We start from the raw sequence: 23,239 nt of genomic DNA, 5'->3' as shown, positions 1-23,239 counted from the left end.
AGGGGGACCAGCCTGCAGGCTATGGTGACAGCCCCATTGCCGTTCTCACCAAGGAACTATACCACGAGTCCGGTGGTGGTAGCTACACTGAAGATTTGGGGACAGTGGAGACGACATAGGGGAAAGACCGGAGCACTGGGGGGGTCCCCGATAAGAAACAACCATAGGTTTGCCCCGGGGGGAATGGATGGGGGATATGGAATGTGGCAAAGAGCAGGTATAACGCAATTGAAAGATCTATTTGTGGATGGGAAGTTTGCGAGTCTGGGAGCGCTGACCGAGAAATATGGGTTGCCCCAAGGGAATGCATTCAGGTACATGCAATTGAGGGCTTTTGCGAGGCAGCAGGTGAGGGAATTCCCGCAGCTCCCGACACAAGAGGTGCAGGACAGAGTCATCTCAAAGAAATGGGTGGGGGACGGTAAGGTGTCGGATATATATAGGGAAATGAGAGACGAAGGGGAGACTATGATGGACGAACTAAAAGGGAAATGGGAAGAAGAGCTAGGGGAGGAGATTGAGGAGGGAATGTGGGCAGATGCCCTAAACAGGGTAAACTCGTCGTCCTCGTGCGCCAGGCTAAGCCTGATTCAGTTTAAGGTATTACACAGGGCACATATGACTGGAACACGGCTCAGTAAATTTTTTGGGGTAGAGGATAGGTGTGCGAGGTGCTCGAGAAGCCCAGCGAATCATACCCATATGTTTTGGTCATGCCCGGCACTACAGGGGTTTTGGATGGGGGTGACAAAGGTGCTTTCGAAAGTAGTAGGAGTCCGGGTCGAACCAAGCTGGGGGTTGGCTATATTTGGGGTTGCACAAGAGCCGGGAGTGCAGGAGGCGAAAGAGGCCGATGTTTTGGCCTTTGCGTCCCTAGTAGCCCGGCGCAGAATATTGCTAATGTGGAAAGAAGCCAAGCCCCCGGGGGTGGAGACCTGGATAAATGATATGGCGGGGTTCATAAAGTTAGAGCGGATTAAGTTCGTCCTAAGGGGGTCGGCTCAAGGGTTTACTAGGCGGTGGCAACCGTTCGTCGAATATCTTGTGGAAAGATAGATAGGGGAGAACAAAGAAGGCAGCAGCAGCAGCCCAGGACTTGGGGTGTGGGGGGGGGGGGGGGGGGGTGTGGCCTGAGACAAGGCAGTTGCCAATTAGGGCTAGTTTTTATTTTTTGTTATTTAATATTTATTTATTTGTTGTTGTTTTCTTTTGTTCTTGTTTAAATAAAAAAGGTCATTATTATCTGTATTGTTATAATGTTGTGTAAAGGATGCACAATGTACTGTGTTGGTTGACCAAAAATTTTCAATAAAATATTATTTAAAAAAAAAAAGAAAATATTTCATTGAAACATTTGTGATTTTCAGTTAAACAATTTAACATTTCTTAACCACCAAGCAGCCTGACACACGCAACATTAAAATAACATACCGCCCCATCTCCTGATTACCCGTATATTAAGTTCCCTGTCCTCGACTTACACTACCATGCCTCCCATTCTCTCCCCCCCCCCCCCCCCCCCCCGCAACTTTCCCCCCCACCCTTACTGCTGACGTTCAATGTTCCTTAAAGAAGTCGATGAACGGCTGCCACCTCCGGGCAAAGCCCTGGGTTGAACCTCTCAAGGCGAACTTCATTTTTTCCAGACTGAGAAACCCTGCCATGTCGCTAACCCATACACCTGAGTTTGGAGGCTTTGAGTCTCTCCATCCCAGCAAAATCTGTCTCCGAGCCACCAGGGAGGAGAAGGCCAGGACATCAGTTTCCCTCCACGCCCCCCCCCCCCCCCCCCCAGATTTTCCGATACCCCAAATATTGCCATTTCCAGACTCTGAGTCACCCTCCCTTCCAGGGCCTCTGATGTGACGTCCGCAAATCCCTGCCAGAATCGCCTCAACTTCGGACACGCCGAGAACATGATTCGCCCGGCTTCCCCCACAGCGTCCGCACCTATCCTCCACTTCTTCAAAAAACCTGCTCATCCGGGCTACCGTCATTTGGGTCCTATGAACCACCTTGAACTAAGCCTGGCACACGACGAGGATGAATTAACTCTCCTCAAGGCCTTTTCCCATATTCAGACTTCCAACTCCTCTCCCAACTCCTCTCCCAACTCTTCCTCCCACTTTCTCTTCATCTCCCCGATTGGTACCCCTTCCCACTCCATTAATTCCTTTATATCTCCGAGACCCTCCCCATCCCAACTCGTTTTTGACATCACTTCATCCTGTAGTCCCCTCAGGGGGAGGCGAGAAAAGCTTGGAACCTGCCTCCGAACAAAGTCCTGTACCTGCAGTTCCACCCGGCAACTCAAACTCCTACTCGAATGCCTTCCAGGCTCGGGAAACCCTCCTCAATGAAGAGATCCCCAAATATCTCAATCCCTGCCCACATTCACCTCCTAAAGCCCCCATCCAGCCTCCCCGGAGCAAAACGGTGATTATCACAAATCGGTGACCACACTGATTGTATGTCAGGACTATTCAAAGAGGTTATGAATAGCCTGGAGATCAAACAGCACTATCATCAGCTTATCACACTCCAGTCCCATGTGCTGTCTCCATTGCCCCCACACCCTCAGGGTTGCCACCACCACTGAGAGACTAGCTTTTTAGACTAGGCCTCAAATCGCAGGGAAAAGTGGGCAGCACGGTGGCGCAATGGTTTGCACTGCTGCCTCACGGCTCCAAGGACCCGGGTCCGATTCCGGCACCGGGTCACTGTCCATGTGGAGTTTGAACATTCTCCCCGTGACTGCGTGGGTCTCATCCCCCCAACCCAAAAATGTGCAGGGTAGGTGAATTGGCCACGCTAAATTGCCCTTTAATTGAAAAATATAATTGGGTACTCTTAAATTTATTTATTTTTTAAAAGTTCAGGGAAGGACTAACTGGGGCCTGTGGGGTGGTGGGAAAACGTTTGAAGACAGCTCAATAGGAAATTAAAGCAAGGGCTGATAGGAAGGCCCAGACTTGTAGTTATACAACAGGAGAGAGAGTGCTCGTGTTATTATCTGAAAGCTAGATTCAGTGGCAATATCACATTGAGATTCAATCACTTTGAAAGGAAATTGAGCGAGGTATACATCCCAGATAGACGCAAATCACACAGAGTGTGTCATGTGAACATGTTAAAGAAGTATTGGGTTAGAGCGGATGAGAACAAGCAGGAGTTTGTGTTAGTAATGAAGCAAGGAGAAGACGAAGAGTTAAATTCTGACAGTGACTTCCCCATAATTCATTTGGGCAATGAGGAAGTACTAGAAAATTTAAACTAGTAGTTACGACTTCTCCCAGATAAGAGCCGTAGCGAACTGAGATTTACTGGAGACCTATAAATGCAGACAAAAACTAGGTAGAACGAAGTTAGCAGTGCATGATGTAGATGTGGGGGCCATTTCCAATCAAACAACATCCATATAGATTAAGTCCAGCTATGATAACGCAGGTGCAGAAGGCATTGAGTATATGCTCTAGAATGACCTTATTGAATTGAGTTCTAGTGATTGGAGCTCCCCTATTGTCATGGTGCCCAAACCGGATGGAACTCAGAGACTGTGTGGACTACAGGCAGGTAAATGCCGTAGACAACAGGGACTCAACTCTTATTCTATGTTTGGAAGACTGCATTGAAAGCGTGACGGTCAAAATTAATCAACAAAATAGACTCGTTAAAGGGCAAGTGCCTTTGACTGAGAGGGCAAAGAAGATCTCTGCCTTTGTGACACCTCAAGGATTTTATCAATTCAAAGTTCTGCCGCTTGGGATGAAAAACGCCCCCACAAAGTTTCAGAGGCTCACGGAGTGCTTCGAGGATTGAGTCACTGTGCCGTATACATTGATAACTTAGTGGGTGTTCAAGTACTCTTGAATTTTGTAACATTCAATAAGATAGAAGTAATAAAAAAAGGTTGAGAAATGAAACAACTTTCAATTAAGACATTTCTTTTAAAGAAAAGGGGGAGGAAAGGTGTCATGGATCTGCCCAGCAACAGGTAGACATTTGCCTAGCAATATGAATGTAACAAGGCATGATGGGATGCGATCTGTCCAGCATCAAGTGTCATTGGTCTGCCCAGCAACGGGTAGAAATCTGCCCATCCACAGGAGGAGACAACATTCAAAAGGCATAATGAGATGTGATTTTAAAAATAACAAGATGCTAGATAAATTATACATAGATGCCAGCACCCTCAGAAACAGAAAGGCAGTTTACACCTAACAACCAGCGAGGCCAGTCTCCAATTGAACAGCCAGGAGCCTAGGCTAGCATCAAAGTCTTCAAGCCAAGGTCATGCAGCAACCTTCTTAAAGACAGTTTAACTATCTTTGCTGGACCAGGAAAAGACTTTTCCCAGACTTGACTATCAGCCCTGTATTGTGTGGTAACGATAAGCAGGATTTGACTTAGAGATTTACTTAATTTGGATGATGTTTGGGGAAAGGGAAAGGCTTAAGGAGTCCAGGAATCATAGATATAGTTTGGAACATGGGTATGTGCTACATAAACTGTGTGTTTAGTGATTCATATACTTAACTGTCCTAGAGTATTGTAGTCCTGTTTGTGTATATTTGTCTTTAATTTAATAAATGATATTTACTAATTGTTACATGACAACTGGGTTGGCTACTGTCACTGGGGTTTCACTTGACTCCGCACATCATCAAAAACAAAACTATATACCCTCACGAACCGGAGCCCCAAATTGGGATACCCGCAGCGTGGTTCGTGACAGTAGGAATAAGACATTTCACACAGCAAAGTCAATTGAAGTTAAAAGATTGAAGAGATCAATTGACCATATTTACCTCACCTCAAGCTCATTAGCAGAGTAGGCATCAAGACACTATTGTAGCAATTTATGCTGGTCCTCTATGATATTTAGTGCAGAGGTATAGTTTATAAGTAGTTTTACCTTCATTGAGGAGCTCCTGTTGAATTTCCTCAAATTCTGCCAATTCATTTATATTCTCCAATGGATTCAGAACCTGAGGAGCAAATCAAACCAGAGAAACATCATTCCAATGATGGATTTCTAACAAGGTGAAAGCCTTAGGATTCGCATTAACGAGGGGGTTGTATATATAACTATGCCAGTTAATTTCTTCATGCAAAAGGCAAGAGAGCATGGAACACATTAGTGGGCAGCACGGTAGCCTTGTGGATAGCACAATTGCTTCACAGCTCCAGGGTCCCAGGTTCGATTCCGGCTTGGGTCACTGTCTGTGCGGAGTCTGCACATCCTCTCCGTGTGTGCGTGGGTTTCCTCCAGGTGCTCCGGTTTCCTCCCACAGTCCAAAGATGTGCAGGTTAGGTGGATTGGCCATGATAAATTGCCCTTAGTGTCCAAAATTGCCCTTAGTGTTGGGTGGGGTTACTGGGTTATGGGGATACGGTGGAGGTGTTGACCTTGGGTAGGGTGCTCTTTCCAAGAGCCGGTGCAGACTCGATGGGCCGAATGGCCTCTTCTGCACTGTAAATTCTATGAAATTCCCAGAAAATGACAGGTGCAGAATTAATTCAGGCATTTAACAAAAAGGAAAATAGAAATGGTTATAGGAGGGTAGCGTGGCTCAGTGGTTAGCACTGCTGCCTCATGGTAGCTGAGGATCCAGGTTCGATTCCGGCCCCAGGTCACTGTCTGTGTGGAGTTTGCACATTCTCGCCGTGTCTGTGCATGTCTCATCCCCACAACCCAAAGATGTGCATGGGAAAGGGGAAGGCTTAAGGAGTCCAGGAATCATAGATATAGTTTGGAACATGGGTATGTTCTAAATAAACTGTGTGTTTAGTGATTCATATACTTAACTGTCCTAGAGTATTGTAGTCCTGTTTGTGTATATTTGTCTTTAATTTAATAAATGATATTGTCCACTCTAAATTGCCCCTTAATTGGAATTTTTTTTTTTTTTTTTAAAGCCTAGGCAATGGGCATTCAAGTAATAAAAAAACTGTCATGGCCAAAAGCAATAAATTAAGTGGCCTCCAGCTGTTTCCATGTTGTGAAGAGTTGGAAGCATAAAATGCTGGGTTACAACTGAACAGCCCATTAATCTGTAATTGTTAAAGTAGTCCATAGAATCATTGCAGTGCATGAGAGGGGCATTTGGCCCATGGGGTCTGAATTGACTCCCCGAAGCAGCACTCCACCATGGCCCACTCCCCTGCTCCAGCCATATAATCCATGGCCAAACCACCTAACCTGCACATCCTGTAATATGCCAACCTGTAACATGCACCAGATCCATTCCAATCACATCATTGCAGAAGGGTGCGATTAGACTGTGACAAGTTTTAGCAGTTTCCATTATAAATGTAGCCATGATGTGGAGATGCCGGCGTTGGACTGGGGTGAGCACAGTACGAAGTCTTACAACACCAGGTTAAAGTCCAACTGGTTTGTTTCGATGTCACTAGCTTTCGGAGCGCTGCTCCTTCCTCAGGTGATTCACCTGAGGAAGGAGCAGCGCTCCGAAAGCTAGTGACATCGAAACAAACCTGTTGGACTTTAACCTGGTGTTGTAAGACTTCGTACTATTATAAATGTAGACACGGAAATTGATATTGAAAAGGTAGTCAGGAAGTCTGCAGCTGCAAGATTTGAATGACATTACAGGTATTGGTTATTTCAAGGGGTGTCTGCCATCCCTGTTTATTTTAAGATTTACAACACAATTTCAAAACATACAAAATTAAAATCTAGAATGAGATCCCATCATCAGAAGGGTGACGATATGAACAAACCTCTGTTAAACTTCCCTTCTTCCACAGCGATTGGAAATTGCCATCTAGTACTTTCAGAGCTCTCCATTCTTCTTCCATCACCTCTTGCACAAGCAAGGATCCATTTGGGCTGCAGTTTGGATTGTCTCCCACATGCCTGTACCTATCCAACAGCTTTGCCCGGCTGTTCTTCAGTCTTTCTACGCACCTCTGGGAAGACAGAACACGGGGAACCAAAGTTACTGTACATGATAAAGGAATAAATATTTCTTGCTGCAAATCAGAGAGATAGGAACATTCCTGCAATTTCTCGGCAAAGACATGGGCAATAATTATTGCCAAACATTTGTTCAATACTTCCACATTTAAATCACAAGCAGTGGAGAAATTCTTATTTTAACGCATTCTGTAAGAAAGGTAATGCATAATTCAAAATTAAAGAAAGATCTCTGATTTATACACATTTTCACAACTCCAAATCACTTTGAACAAAGCAAGATTTTCCTGAATTGTTGGTTTTCCACTTTCCTTAATAGAAGATACTGTCCTCATCCACATTAATAAAATAGTTTGGATCCAGCTTACCTATACCATTTTATTTACATCAAGATCCTCTTAACCACCTCTCTAGATTGTAGTGAAATGCTCCAAGAGGCTTAAAATTATCTGACAGAAGTCAGGCGCCGAGGTCCCAGGGTTGATCCTGGCTCTGGGTCACTGTCCGTGTTGAGTTTGCACATTCTCCCCATGTTTGCATGGTTTCGCCCCCACACCCCAAAGATGTGCAGGGTAGGTGAATTGGCCACGCTAAATTGCCCCTTAATTGGAAAAAATGAATTGGGTACTCTAAATTAATTTTTATAAAAATGATCTGATAGAAAATATCCTCACAATGCCAGAGCTGGCACCAGCCAGACCGACGCATTAAGACAAGCTCCCCTCTGCCTGCTTCTGCGATTCCGATGGACGTTAATGATACCACAACACCATTTGATGATGAGCTGTTAATTCTCCTGATGTTCTGGTCAACATTCCTTTCTCAACAAACACAAAAATAAGCAACTAATTTTTCATCTCATTGGTGCTAGGGGGCATTTCTTACCTCAGAACTGCTGCCACAATTATGAGCACTTCAATAGTAATTTACTGTTCGGCATGTTGAGATTTTGGCAAGAGAAGGCACTCTCCACATTTAATTTGTTTCTTTACAAGTTAAGGCTACGCAGATACATTACATGAGGTTAAACACTTCAACTCAATATTAAAGAGAGATTTATATAAAACCCCAATTCAGTCACAGGGCTTTGAAAAGGGAACTTTCCTTAGCAACGCTGCTCTAAAAAGAGTAACTCTAAGAGGTCCAATTTGAGATGACTATCCCAGACTCCAGAAGTTAAACAGCAAGTGATCACTGGATAAGAATGTTTCTACTCCTTATTCTTCCCCAAGATATTGACTCTTTTCTGAGAGTGGTTTCATGGATACTGGACATCTTCTGATACTTCTTCACGCAAAGGGCTTTCACTCATGTAATTAGAACATGCTTCACAGCTCTGGTCTTCACATTACAAGAAGGATAAAGGAGCATTGGGTATATCTTCCAGGATTCTATAGACTCTAGATCTATCCCTGCAGATTGGAGGGTAGCTCACGTCACTCCAATGTTCAAAAAGGGAGGTAGAGAGAAGGCAGGGAATTATAGACCAGTAAGCTGAACATCGGTAGTGGGGAAAATCCATCATCAAGGACTTTATAGCGGAACATTTAGAAAGCAGTGGCAGGATCAGTCAGAGTCAGCATGGATTTATGAAGGGGAAATCATGTTTGACAAATCTGCTGGAATTCTTTGAAGATGTAACCAGTAGTTGACAAGGGGGAGCCGGTCGATGTGGTATATTTGGACTTTCAGAAGGCATTTGACAAAATCCCGCACAAGAGATTATTTTGCAAATTTAAAGCACATGAGATTGGGAGAAATGTATTGAGGTGGATAGAAAACTGGTTGGCAGAGATGAAACAAAGAGTAGGGATTAATGGGTCCTTTTCAAATTGGCAGGCAGTAACTAGTGTGGTACCACAGGGATCGGTGCTGTGACCCCAGCTATTCACAATATATATTAATGATTTGGATGAGGGAATAAAGTGCAACATCTCAAAGTTTGCAGACGATACCAAGTTGGGTGGGAGGGTGAACTGTGACGAAGATGCAGGGATCCTACAGCATGATCTGGACAGGTTGGGCGAGTGGGAAAACCAATGCCAGATGTAATCTGGATCTGGATAAGTGTGAGGTTATACACTTTGGAAGCAAAAACAGGAAGGCAGATTACTACTTGAATGGTTGTAAATTGGGAGAGCGGAGTGTGCTGCGGGACCTGGGTGTCCTTGTGCACCAGTCGCTGAAGGTAAGCATGCAGGTGCAGCAGGTGGTAAAGAAGGCTGATGGTATGTTGGCCTTCATTGCGCGAGGTTTTGAGTATAGAAGCAGGGATGTGTTGCTGCAATTATATAAGGTCTTGGTGAGGCCACAGCTGGAGTATTGTGTGCAGTTTTGGTCTCCTTGTCTGAGGAAGGATGTTCTTGCTCTCGAGGGAGTGCAGCAAAGGTTTACCAGACTGATTACAGGGATGGCAGGACTGTCATATAAGGGGAGATTGACTAGGTCGGGATTGTTCTTGCTGGAATTCAAAAGAATGAGGGGATCTCATAAAGCCTTATAAAATTTTAATGGGACTAGACAGGGTAGATGGAGGGAAGATGTTACCAATGATGGGTGTTTCCAGAACCAGGGGTCACAGTTTGAGGATTCAGGGTAAACCATTTTGGGCAGATATAAGGGGACATTTCTTCAACCAAAGAGTGGTGAGCCTGTGGAATTCATTACCACAGGAAGTAGTTGATGCTAAAACATTGAATATATTTAAGAGGCAGCTAGATATAGTACGTGTGAAGAATGGGATCAAAGGCTATGGGGAGAAAGCAGGATTAGGCTATCAAGTTGGATGATCAGCCATGATCGTGATGAATGGCGGGGCAGGCTCGAAGGGCCAAAAGGCCTCCTTCTGCTCCTATCTTCGATGTATCTATGTACCTATGAATTAGACAAAGCTCAATCTTTGTGAGAGGAAGAATAGCAAAAATAATGGTTTTAAATTTGTGGACTGAACATCAAAATACCAATGTAAACAGGATGCAGTGAATTGAACTGTTACGCATGACAATTTGGATGTTTGGCTGCTGGAGATTCCCTTTACGATCTTGGACATCAAAAGACATGCAGACCTGGAAGCAAATGAAGATCAGCCTGAACAGAGTGATTTAGAGCCTGTTTACAAATTGCCATCAGCGTTTTCCCATTATCTTCAAAGAAGGGCAAAGAAACTCCTGAATCCAGAACGTAAAAAGGGGTGGGACAAGAGATTTCATCTTGAGTTAGTTTATGTTCGCTGAAACACAGAAACCAGGTGGTTTGCCAGCAATGCTGTTCTTGACAAAAGTTAACCAGACTAAACAAATTATGAAACCTTTATCCCTGGTTCCAGAATGTGTACAATCCAATATTGATTTTCATAAGTAACATGAAGAATGCAAATGTTGGTACAATTTTCACAGTAAATTCATTACATTGTAAATGTAAGCCTACTTGTGACACTAATAAACATTATTATTTAACAGGATTGTGGAAAAACTATATAGGCTATGCAAAATGAAAAAGGGGATCTCTTGTGGAGACTAAAATAGAGTAAATCGGCTAGTAAAAGAAATTTGCATTTACAAGAGACTCAAGATTATAAGCCATGATGTGGAGATGCCGGCGTTGGACTGGGGTGAGCACAGTAAGAAGTCTTACAACAACGGGTTTGTTTCAAACACTAGCTTTCGGAGCACGGCTCCTTCCTCAGGTGAATGAAGAGGTATGTTCCAGAAACATATATATAGACAAGTTCAAAGATTCAAGACAATGCTTTGAATGTGAGCATTTGCAGTTAATTAAGTGTTTATAGATCCAGAGATAGGGGTAACCCCAGGTTAAAGAGGTGTGAACTGTCTCAAGCCAGGACAGTTGGTAGTGTTGCTCTTTCTAGCTTTAGTCTACTTGCTCTGTTTAGGTCACCTTTGCTCATGAGTCGCCAGGTATCTTTATACCGCCACGTGGTTCAAGTTCTGGTTATGATTAATAACACAGCACACCGCTTGGTAAGGATTAAAACAGTGGTCATTTATTATATACAACAAGCAATATTAATACCCTAATACTACTATTTATATAATAAACCTATCACTACTGGCCAATACTTAACTTAGGAAGAGCCTACCAGGTCAGGGAAACGAATGGGTTGTCCAATCAAATCTGGCCCGCGGGATTCAAAAGGCTGCTACAGGTCGGTGGCTAGGTGTCTCTACCGGATAGCGATCGTTGGATTCAAACTTACACTTGCCGGTGGCTGGTCTTGCGAAGGTCTCGAGCAGGCGAAGAGGAGAGAGAGAGAGATCTGAACTTGGACCTTCACTTTTATAGGGCCCAGGGGCTTCCCGCCTCCCGGGGCGGCCCTTGACCCCGAGTCCCAAGTGATTGGATTCTGTCCCCAGTCTCTGGGGTCGATGTGTCCAATGGTGAGGCGATTCCTTGATCGGGGGGTGGTCGCTCACCTGTCTTTGTTTCGGCCACTGCAGGCGCTGACAGATCTGGCCCGATATTCAATTGCTAATATGTTGCAATTGTTCCCGGGGATAGCCGATTTAACTGTGGATGTCTGAGTAGATTAGGTGTAAACAGTCCTGAATGCAACTGCGGATACCTGGGTTGATGGGCTGTTGATAGCCCCGAGTATCGATCTGGGCTACGTTCCCAGAGCTGAATATGCAAACCTGTCTGCAGCTGCCTGCTTGTGTCTTCTTGGCTGCTTTTCCCAGCAGTCTTGCGGGTTAGTCATTTTAAACTGGGTTTTGGCCAGATTAATCAGAACGCAGCCATTTTACATGGCTACATACCCGCCTTGTGATCCTAACGCGAAGCGTGAAGGATCACATAAATTTTGTCCTCTTCGTTTCCCGACTGGGGAGCACCTCCCACATGGCCACTACTCTGACCCTAGCTATGCACAAAAATTTACCTAAACAATTCTTGAGGGCGCTATGTCAGGCAGGGGCATGTATCTATAAAAAAAATAAACTGGGAACCTCTAATTTTACCTAAACACTCTATACTCCTAAACATTGCATTATCCTATCTTCCTAAAACATACAACAACAATCACAACATTTAATATACTCTTTCCTGGCTTGGCAGTCAAGCTCAGGATCATACATTTTTTCAATTTTTATGAAACGTTCCGTATATCTCTTTATTTACAGGAATAATGCACGTGAATACTCTTTATTCTTTATAGGTCGCGGGGGTCTGGGGTCTGGTCATAGCCGAATATCGGGGATCGGATCTGATATACCGGGGCTCGAGCGCGGTACGCTCTCCTTTTCCACTTGCGGAGGCGCATGGTCTGTACTGCACAACTGAGTATAGCCAATGCTAACAGTGCCTCAATGATGTATGATAGGGAGTACCATGTTATGAGCTTGGCACACCAGATGATGCAGCGTGGTTGGTGACTGGGCCCTCGGTACTACGGGGCAGTGAAGCGTTAACGGCAGGGGGGTTTGGAGTAATGGGGTCCGCGTTCCCGCGCAACCAAAAGTCCATAATAAATATGTTGAGCACGAAGAAAGGAGTCCTCATGGCTGTCTTCTTTCTTTTCCTTTTCCTGTTTGCTGGTTTTCTCCGGACTTGGAGCTTCTGTAAGACAAGCGTAGTGTGTGTAAATACTTTGGTTTAATATCTGGTGTGTTAGTGTGTCTGTCCTTCTTGGGGCCAATTAAACCCTTATAATTGGTCACAGCATGTGACTCTCCCCCCATTTTTTTTTCAAAACAAACGTTTGGACACGGCACACTTCCCAATGGTGGACCAGTGCTAACTTTATCATCCAAATGCTCTATGATGTAAATAGCATGTGGCAGCAACCCAAAGGTTGCCTAAATTTAATAAAACTGTTTTTGAAAGAAAAGTTCGAATGAGGTGCGTGTGGGCCGCGACGGGTACGATTTGGGTGGAGTCCCCGGGTAGGACGGCTACCAATACCGTATCTTCCCTACCCGAGCGTTTTTGACCAACAGGGGGGGGTCCCCAGGCAGGGCGGGTCTCACGCCGTTTCTCCACTGCCTGAGCGACCAAAGAACGGACAAAAATGTAGTCATCATGGTGGGGTTACTGTTCTGATTCTACCAGCCAATCAGAAGAGTAGCTACGATTGGGCGTCTGGTCTGGTGGGCCTCCGAGGCAAGTCCTCAGAGGTATCAGCCGAATGGGCGTGTGGCGGTGGTGTGTGTCTGAGGCAAGTTCTCAGAGGTATCAGCAGAATGGGCGTGTGGCCGCGGTGGGTGTCAGTGGGAAAAGTTAAAAGTCCAGGTGAATGGGTGTGGGGCGGTGAGAAAATTCTCCTGTAGGACGAACAACATTTAACAAACAGACAGACAACATAAAACATTCTGCAGGTTCCATCAGAAAGGACAACACTTTTCACCAAGTGTCTCCTTTAAATCATCATGTGGACACCTCAGTTCTCGGTCGCTACGGGCTCTGCCTTTTTCTTATCGAGAGTGCCTGTCGGTTGGGCACTCTGTGGTTTCTTAGGGCCATTGCATTCTCTAGCAAAATGTCCCAATTTTCCGCAATTGTAGCACTCATGCGGTTTGGCTGGGGGGCTGTTCTTTCCCTCGTTTACCCAGGCGGGATTGTGAAGAGTCGTTCTTACTGCCTGCACGTCTGCGGTGGCTTGGTTTTCCTCGGGTGTGCTAGTGGCTGATTTACTGTGAGCCGCTTGTTCCCAAACGCTGGACAATCTCTTGACCACCCACTTCTCATTATGAGCCTCCTCCGAGGGGTCATAATTGCTACAGGCATTCTGTCCTGCTTCCGTGGCATGGGAGATAAGGTTGCGGGTCCACTTGGCCATATTGTCTGGGGACAAATGGGCACGATCTACGTTGCCGAAAACGGCTTCAAAGTGAATCCACAAGAGTCTGCGAACGCTTTGGGGTGTTCAGACTTTTTCTGTCTGCATTTATTCAGACCGTCTACGGGGTCGCCCCGGTTGTACCCGATTGCATCCAGGATCGCGGTATGCATTTCTCCTCCTACATTCTGTGGGTCGGGAAGGGCTGCTGCGACCGATGGGTCTAAGCTGAGGTCCGTGAGCTTTACCTGCTCTTTCTCATCCAGGCCGTACATGGTCGCCTGGTGTTTGACGGTGGCAAAGAAATGGTGTGGGTCTGAAGCGGGGAAGAACGGTGTTATTTTGGCACACGCGTCCCGTAATTGGGTCACTGAGAGGGGGGTGGAATATAAGACCTCCGCCTCGTCTGCTGTGGCGGTGCGGTGGGTTGTTACAGGGTTCATGGGAGCCTGTATTATCAGTTGTGTGGGGGGTGGGGGTGCTTTCCTCCTTTGGGGTTTTCCTTGCGCACATGCTCCCTGAACATATCGCTGCGCTGTCTCTTGCAATTCTTCCCAATCAGGGCCGTCTTCCTGTTCTAAACTTTCCCCAAAAGGTTTCTTGAAATCCCTTTTGGACAGAAAGCAGTGCTTTCAAGTCTGCAACCTGCTTTCGGCACTTAGCATGGTCTAAAGTACTCTGCCTTTGTTCCGTTGTTGTGGCGTGGAGCGCTCTCAAGGCTGCCTTGAGATCACTGCATTGTTTCTGGAGCTTCTCTAACTGGTTTTCTGTTTCTTTCTTTACCAGGACTGCACGCTGCAGGTCCTGATAAGCCTTCTCATATTGTGACTGGAAACTACTCAAGTGCGCCAGACAAGATTGGTGACCCCGTTTGGCGTCAGCCACCTCTTCGTCTTTTGCTGCTAATTTCCCTTTCAATTCCTGGTTCTCTTTCTCAATTTCACATATATCGATTTTACTTATCTGATGTATGCCTTCTATTTCCTTGCGGAGCGTCCCGACGACCTCCTCTGTGCCTCGCAATTGCGCCAGACAGGACACAATTGCCATCGGCTTGCGCGCTTTTGCTAAACTCTTTCTGTGAATCTCACTCAGGTTCTCCCACCAAGTATGCCCTATACTTTCAGGACCTGAGTCGTCGTTATTGCAGAAATCCTTCCACACGGGCCATCCTTTGCCCTGCAGAAATTTGCGGATTTCCACCTCCCAAATGGGACACTGTCCCACTCCTACGCTGCTGACTGGTGCAACAGCAAAATCTTCAGGGCTGCATCGCTTGCATTGCCTGCATGGCTCTCTTATCTGCTCGTTACGTTCAAATTTGGAACAGGGGCCAAGGTGGTGTGGTAGATACGGGTACGGCTTGCGCTAATTTCCGAAATGTCAACTGACGATAGTTTTGACGCAACAAAAAGTCTATCAGTTTTGCCTTATAACCCTGTTAGTTACGCATGCATATACACACTTCCGAATTGTGAATTATTAACCAGAACTGCTTGAACACTTGTTTTTTTTTTTCCGATTGGATTCTAATTCAAAATGTTGGGGTTCTCCCGGAGTGGTTTTCCACTTCTAAGTCGGGTCCCACCAAAGTCGCCAATTATGTTGCTCTTTCTAGCTTTCGTCTATTTGCTCTGTTTAGGTCACCTTTGCTCATGAGTCACCAGGTATCTTTATGATACCGCCACGTGGTTCAAGTTCAGGTTATGATTAATAACACATCACATCGCTTAGTAAGGATTAAAACAACGGTCATTTATTATATACAACAAGCAATATTAATACCCTAATACTACTATTTATATAATAAACCTATTACTACTGGCCAATACTTAACTTAGGAAGAGCCCACCAGGTCAGGGAAACGAATGGCTTGTCCAATCAAATCTGGCCCGCAGGATTCAAAAGGCTGCTACAGGTCGGTGGCTAGGTGTCTCTACCGGATAGCGATCGTTGGATTCAAACTTACACTTGCCGGTGGCTGGTCTTGCGAAGGTCTCGAGCAGGTGAAGAGGAGAAAGAGAGATCCGAACTTGGACCTTCACTTTTATAGGGCCCAGGGGCTTCCCGCCTCCCGGGGTGGCCCTTGACCCCGAGTCCCAAGTGATTGGATTCTGTCCCCAGTCTCTGGGGTCGATGTGTCCAATGGTGAGGCGATTCCTTGATCGGGGGGTGGTCGCTCACCTGTCTTTGTTTCGGCCACTGCAGGCGCCGACAGGTCTGGCCCAGTATTCAATTGCTAATATGTTGCAATTGTTCCCGGGGATAGCCGATTTAACTGTGGATGTCTGAGTAGATTGGGTGTAAACAGTCCTGAATGCAACTGCGGATACCTGGGTTGATGGGCTGTTGATAGCCCTGAGTATCGATCTGGGCTACGTTCCCAGAGCCGAATATGCAAACCTGAATGCAGCTGTCTGCTTGTGTCTTCTTGGCTGCTTTTCCCAGCAGTCTTTCGGGTTAGCCATTTTAAACTGGGTTTTGGCCAGATTAATCGGAACGCAGCCATTTTACATGGCTACAGTAGGATTTTGCAAGCCCAGGCCAGATGGTAGGGGATGAATGTAATGCTTTATCAAGATGGCGCCGGAGCGAGGCGACTCTCTGCGAGCTCTCCCAAACAGATCCACTTTTTACTTAACTTGTACTCGTTCTAATCTTTTAAAAATTAATTCTAAAACTAATATTATTACTAACCTCTCTCTTTTACATTGTATATGTTGTGTTGCCCTATTATGTATTTCCTCTTCTTCCCATGTATTTAATGATCTGTTGAGCTGCTCGCAGAAAAATACTTTTCACTGTACCTCGGTACACATGACAATAAACAAATCCAATCCAATCCAATGAATCCCAGGTCCCGGTTGAGGCCGCACTCGTGTGTGCGGAACTTGGCTTTAAGTTTCTGCTCGGCGATTCTGTGTTGTCGCGTGTCCTGAATGCCGCCTTGGAGAACGCTTACCCGGAGATCAGAGACTGAATGCACTTGACTCAGCAGTGTTCCCTGACTGGAAGTGTACATTTCTGCCTGGTGATTGTCGCACGATGTCCGTTCATTCGTTGTTGCAGCGTCTGCATGGTCTCGCCAATGTACCATGCTTCGGGACATCTTTTCCTGCAGCGTATGAGGTAGACAACGTTGGCCGAGTCGCACAAGTATGTACCGCGTACCTGGTGGGTGGTGTTCTCACGTGTAATGGTGGTATCCATTTCAATGATCTGGCACGTCTTGCAGAGATTGCCATGGCAGGGTTCTGTGGTGTCGTGGTCGCTGTTCTGAAGGCTGGGTAGGTTGCTGCAAACAATGGTTTGTTTGAGGTTGCACGGTTCTTTGAAGGCAAGAAGTGGGGGTGTGGGGCTGACCTTGGCAAGATGTTCATCTTCATCGATGACATGTTGAAGGCTGCGAAGAAAATGTCATAGTTTCTTTGCTCCGGGAAAGTACTGGATGACGAAGGATACTCTTGTCGGTTGTGTCTTCTGAGCAGTTCGGTGCGGTTTTTTGCTGTGGCGCGTTGGAACTGTCGATTGATGAGTCGAGCGCCATAGCCCGTTCATACGAGGGCACCTTGTACGATGGGTTTCAAGATGCCCTCAATGTAGCCAGAGAGGTTCTCACACAGGGTCCCATTGCCTGAAATGATAGGACGGCCTGGTGTGTTGGCCTTGTGTATTTTCGGGAGGCAGTAGAGTACGTGGGATGAGAGCACGTAGGCTGCTCTGAAGGTCTGGATCCAAGGTCTTGATCAGTCTGTTGAGTTGGCGGATGTGTTCCTTGGTCGGATCTGCGGGTAACTGTCTGTAGTATTCCTGGTTGTTGAGTTGTCGGTATGCTTCTTTGCAGTAGTCCGTTCAGTAGGACGGTGGCCCCTCCATTGTCTGCTGGTTTGATGATGATGTTGCAGTTGGTCTTGAGAGCGCAGATGGCGTTGCGTTGTGCTTGGGTGACATTTGGGGCTGTCTTGTGAATGCGACTGATGAATCTGGCATTGACGCGACCTCTGACGGCTTGAGCATACACGTCGAGTCTAGGGCAGCGGCCTTCCAGAGGGGTCCAATTCGACTCTTTCCTCTTCAGTTGCCACACCGCAGATCTCTCGGTCTGCTGTTCCGGTTCATTGGTAGTCTCCTTGGGTTCGCTGTCGTCCTCTTTGGGTCTATGGAAGAATTCCAGGAGCCTCATTCGCCTGATGAATTCCTCCGTGTCTGCCGCGAGACTGATGGGGTCCATTTTGCTGGTGGTGCAGAAATTGAGCCCTCTGCTGAGGACTTCGATTTCATCTGGTTGAAGGGTGTAGTCCGACAAGTTGACAACAGATTTCCCTGTATTGTTTTCTCCTATGGTACCGGGGAGGCTTGGTTGCTGCTGGTGGTAATGCCGAGTTTCTCAAGCTTCCTGTTCTTGGTGTGCATATAGGTGGCATAGTATCATTGTCTCATCTGTTTCGCGGTGTTCTGTAGCTGGTCTGCTGCGTCCTGAGCGCAAGTTGAGAACATGGCCTCTATCTTGGTTTCCAGGTTGCGGCGTCTGCTGTAGAGCTGGCGGACGAGGTGGTTGAGGAGTGTGAGAGAGGTGCGATGGCAGAGTCTCTCATCGTAGTCTGTGTTGTAGGTCGACTTGAGTGGGTTTGTGATTTGTAGCCCTTTCGGGATCTTGTCTGCTTTCTTGCATCTTTGTAGAAACTTAATGTCAGGGTCTATATGCGCGATCTTCCTGGAGATCCTCTCCACTTTGAGCCGGCAGTTTACGGTGTCGATGGTAGCCATGATGTGGAGATGCCGGCGTAGGACTGGGGTGAGCACAGTAAGAAGTCTTACAACACCAGGTTAAAGTCCAACAGGTTTGTTTCAGACACTAGCTTTTGGAGCACGGCTCGTTCCTCAGGTGAATGAAGAGGTATGTTCCAGAAACATATATATAGACAAATTCAAAGGTACAAGACAATGCTTTGAATGCGAGCATTTGCAGTTAATTAAGTGTTTACAGATCCAGAGATAGGGGTAACCCCAGGTTAAAGGGGTGTGAATTGTCTCAAGCCAGGACAGTTGGTAGGAATTTGCAAGCCCAGGCCAGATGGTGGGGGATGAATGTAATGCGACATGAATCCCAGGTCCCGGTTCAGGCTGCACTCATGTGTGCGGAACTTGGCTATACGTTTCTGCTCGGCGATTCTGCGTGGTCATACTGAACAGAACGGACTGCTGCAAAGAAGTATAACGACAACTCAACAACCAGGAACACTACAGACAGTTACCAGCAGATCCGACCAAGGAACACATCCGCCAACTCAACAGACTGATCAAGACCTTGGATCCATATCTTCAGAGCAGCCTACGTGCTCTCATCACACGTACTCCCCGCATTGGAGATCTCTACTGCCTCCCGAAAATACACAAGGCCAACACACCAGGCCGTCCTATCGTTTCAGGCAATGGGACCCTGTGTGAGAACCTCTCTGGCTACATCGAGGGCATCTTGAAACCCATCGAACAAGGTATGCCCAGCTTCTGTCGCGACACGATGGACTTCCTACAGAATCTCAGAACCCATGGACCAGTTGAACCAGGATCATTCCTCGTCACAATGGACGTCTCGGCACTCTACACCAGCATCCCCCATGACGACGGCATTGCTGCAACAGCCTCAGTACTCAACACCAACAACTGCCAATCTCCAGACGCAATTCTGCAACTCACCCGCTTCACAACGTCTTCACCTTCGACAACAAGTTCTTCATCCAGACGCACGGAACAGCCATGGAGACCAAATTCGCACCTCATTATGCCAACATCTTCATGCACAAGTTTGAACAAGACCTCCTCACCGCACAGGACCTTTAACTGACGTTATACACCAGATACATCGATGACATTTTTTTCCTTTGGACCCACGGCGAAGAATCACTGAAACGACTACACAATGACATCAATAAGTTCCATCCCACCATGGACGATTCTCCAAAATCAGTTGCATTCTTGGACACACATCTCCATCAAGGACGGTCACCTCAGCACTTCGCTTTACCACAATCCCACGGATAACCTCACGAGGCTCCACTTCTCCAGCTTCCACCCTAAACACATTAAAGAAGCCATCCCCTATGGACAAGCCCTCCATATACACAGGATCTGCTCAGACGTGGAGCGAAACAGACATCTACAGACGCTGAAAGATGTCCTTGTACGAACGGGATATGGTGCTCGACTCATCGATCGACAGTTCCAACGCGCCACAGCAAAAAACCGCACTGACCGCCTCAGAAGACAAACACGGGACACAACCAACAGAGTACCCTTCGTCGTCCAGTACTTTCCCTGAGCGGAGAAACTACGACATCTTCTTTGCACCCTTCAACATGTCATCGATGAAGATGAACATCTTGCAAAGGTCAGCCCTACACCTCCACTACTTGCCTTCAAACATAGCCAGTGTTGTTCCTCTGTTTAAGAAGGGTAGCAAGGATAATCCAGGGAACTACAGGCCGGTGAGCCTTACTTCAGTGGTAGGGAAATTACTGGAGAGAATTCTTCGAGACAGGATCTACTCCCATTTGGAAGCAAATGGACGTATTAGTGAGAGGCAGCATGGTTTTGTGAAGGGGAGGTTGTGTCTCACTAACTTGATAGAGTTTTCCGAGGAGGTCACAAAGGTGATTGATGCAGGTAGGGCAGTGGATGTTGTCTATATGGACTTCAGTAAGGCCTTTGACAAGATCCCTCATTGTAGACTAGTACAAAAGGTGAAGTCACACGGGATCAGGGGTGAGCTGGCAAGGTGGATACAGAACTGGCTAGGTCATAGAAGGCAGAGAGTAGCAATGGAAGGATGCTTTTCTAATTGGAGGGCTGTGACCAGTGGTGCTCCGCAGGGATCAGTGCTGGGACCGTTGCTGTTTGTAGTATATATAAATGATTTGGAGGAAAAGGTAACTGGTCTGATTAGTAAGTTTGCAGACGACACAAAGGTTAGTGGAATTGCAGATAGCGATGAGGACTGTCAGAGGATACAGCAGGATTTAGATTGTTTGGAGACTTGGGCGGAGAGATGGCAGATGGAGTTTAATCCGGACAAATGTGAGGTAATGCATTTTGGAAGGTCTAATGCAGGTAGGGAATATACAGTGAATGGTAGAACCCTCATGAGTATTGAAAGTCAGAGAGTTCTAGGAGTACAGGTCCACAGGTCACTGAAAGGGGCAACACAGGTGGAGAAGGTAGTCAAGAAGGCATACGGCATGCTTGCCTTCATTGGCCGGGGCATTGAGTATAAGAATTGGCAAGTCATGTTGCAGCTGTATAGAACCTTAGATAGGCCACACTTGGAGTATAGTGTTCAATTCTGGTCGCCACACTACCAGAAGGATGTGGAGGCTTTAGAGAAGGTGCAGAAGAGATTTACCAGAATGTTTCTGGTATGGAGGGCATTAGCTATGAGGAGCGGTTGAATAAACTCAGTTTGTTCGCACTGGAATGACGGAGGGGCGACCTGATAGAGGTCTACAAAATTATGAGGGGCATAGACAGAGTGGATAGTCAGAGGCCCAGGGTAGAGGGGTCAATTACTAGGGGGCATAGGTTTAAGGTGAGAGGGGCAAGGTTTAGAGTAGATGTACGAGGCAAGTTTTTTTTTTTTACACAGAGGGTAGTGGGTGCCTGGAACTCGCTACCGGAGGAGGTGGTGGAAGCAGGGATGATAGTGACATTTAAGGGGCATCTTGACAAATACATGAATAGGATGGGAATAGAGGGATACGGACCCAGGAAGTGTAGAAGATTGTACTTTAGTCAGGCAGCATGGTCGGCACGGGCTTGGAGGGCTGAAGGGCCTGTTCCTGTGCTGTACATTTCTTTGTTCAAACAACCACGCAACCTCAAACAAACCATTGTTTGCAGCAAACTACCCAGCCTTCAGAACAGCGACCACGACACCACACAACCCTGCCACGGCAATCTCTGCAAGACGTGCCAGATCATCGACATGGATACCACCATGACACGTGAGAACACCACCCACCAGGTACGCGGTACATACCCATGCGACTCGGCCGACGTTGTCTACTTCATACGCTGCAGGAAAGGATGTCCCGAAGCATGGTACATTGGCGAGACCATGCAGACGCTGCGACAACGAATGAACGGACATCGTGCGACAATCACCAGGCAGGAATGTTCCCATCCAGTCGGGGAACACTTCAGCAGTCAAGGGCATTCCCGGGTAAGCGTTCTCCAAGGCGGCCTTCAGGACGCGCGACAACGCAGAATCGCCGAGCAGAAACTTATAGCCAAGTTCCGCACACGAGTGCGGCCTCAAACAGGACCCGGGATTCATGTTGCATTACATTCATCCCCCAGCATCTGGCCTGGGCTTGCAAAATCCTACCAACTGTCCTGGCTTGAGACAATTCACACCTCTTTAACCTGGGGTTACCCCTATCTCTGGATCTGTAAACACTTAATTAACTGCAAATGCTCGCATTCAAAGCATTGTCTTGAATCTTTGAATTTGTCTATATATATGTTTCTGGAACATACCTCTTCATTCACCTGAGGAAGGAGCCGTGCTCCGAAAGCTAGTGTTTGAAACAAACCTGTTGGACTTTAACCTGGTGTTGTAAGACTTCTTACCAAGATTATAAGAACTGACACTCTCCGGATTTGAAATTTCAATCGTTACATTCAGATGGTTGTTACAGGTTAAATATTATAATGCTGCCAAGGCTAAATGCACAACAATGAGATGAACCAGAAGAGAAAAGAATGTTACTGTACTGTATGTAATATTTTAGCTATTATCATGTTTACAATATTGTATTTTGATAGTGTTATGGAAAAAAAAATCATTGCCACAGTAATACTTTTTTCATTTGGCCCATCGAGTCTGCATCAACCCTCTGAAAGAGTACCCAAACCAGGCCCAATCCCCCATAACCATAGCTAATCTTTAGACACAAAAGGGGCAATTTATCAGGGCCAATCCACCTAACCTGCACATCTTTGGACTGTGGGAGGAAATCGGAGCACCCAGAGATAACCCTCACAGACACGGAAGAAAGTGCAAACTCCAACAGACAGTCACCTGAGGTCGGAATTGAACCTGGGTCTCTGGCGCTGTGAGGCAGCAGTGCTAACCACTGTGCCACCAAGATGGCTTTAAATGGCATCTTTCAATTTAAGATAAAGCAGGATGTGCTGAATAGGGGACGGTGATCATACCAATTCTACCTAGCGACGGGCCTCTGTGATCTGCAACCCAAACCCATTGAAATAAATTTCTCACCTTGACACAAAATGAGGCAGTGATGTTTGTAAGACAAGAGTGACACAGAGGAACAAAAAAATGATTTACTGCTGTGGGGTGAATCAGTGCCTACTGCTATAAAGACTAGGGAGAACAGTTTTTGTGTTAACAGCTGAGCAGAATGTCTGTCAAATCTGAATTTCTGTTCAAAGGGAAGGGAACAGGACTAATGGGACATTGAGATTTAAGGAACAAGGAGGTGGGCCTT

The 23,239-nt window shown here is 46.4% G+C and overlaps 1 protein-coding gene across 3 annotated transcripts in view; it reads right to left on the bottom strand.

The window, feature by feature from the left end:
• The window catches only part of rpain (RPA interacting protein), a 39,885-nt gene that overhangs the window by 13,525 nt on the left and 3,121 nt on the right, over nt 1-23,239 (bottom strand). For all 3 annotated transcript variants that reach the window (XR_011933646.1, XM_072469138.1, XM_072469139.1), the window contains exons 2-3: nt 6,745-6,933; nt 4,916-4,988 (exon numbers count right to left, since the gene is read on the bottom strand). Coding sequence is in view for 2 of the 3 variants with exons in the window: in XM_072469138.1 (XP_072325239.1) it covers nt 4,916-4,988; nt 6,745-6,933 (262 nt within the window). In the remaining variant the exon portion in view is untranslated. The remainder of the gene's footprint in view (nt 1-4,915; nt 4,989-6,744; nt 6,934-23,239) is intronic.

This window comes from Scyliorhinus torazame, chromosome 12 (assembly GCF_047496885.1).
Source record: "Scyliorhinus torazame isolate Kashiwa2021f chromosome 12, sScyTor2.1, whole genome shotgun sequence".
Lineage (NCBI taxonomy): Eukaryota > Metazoa > Chordata > Chondrichthyes > Carcharhiniformes > Scyliorhinidae > Scyliorhinus > Scyliorhinus torazame.
The sequence above is the reverse complement of the archived record's forward strand: the minus strand, read 5'-3'. Positions and strand labels throughout refer to the sequence as shown.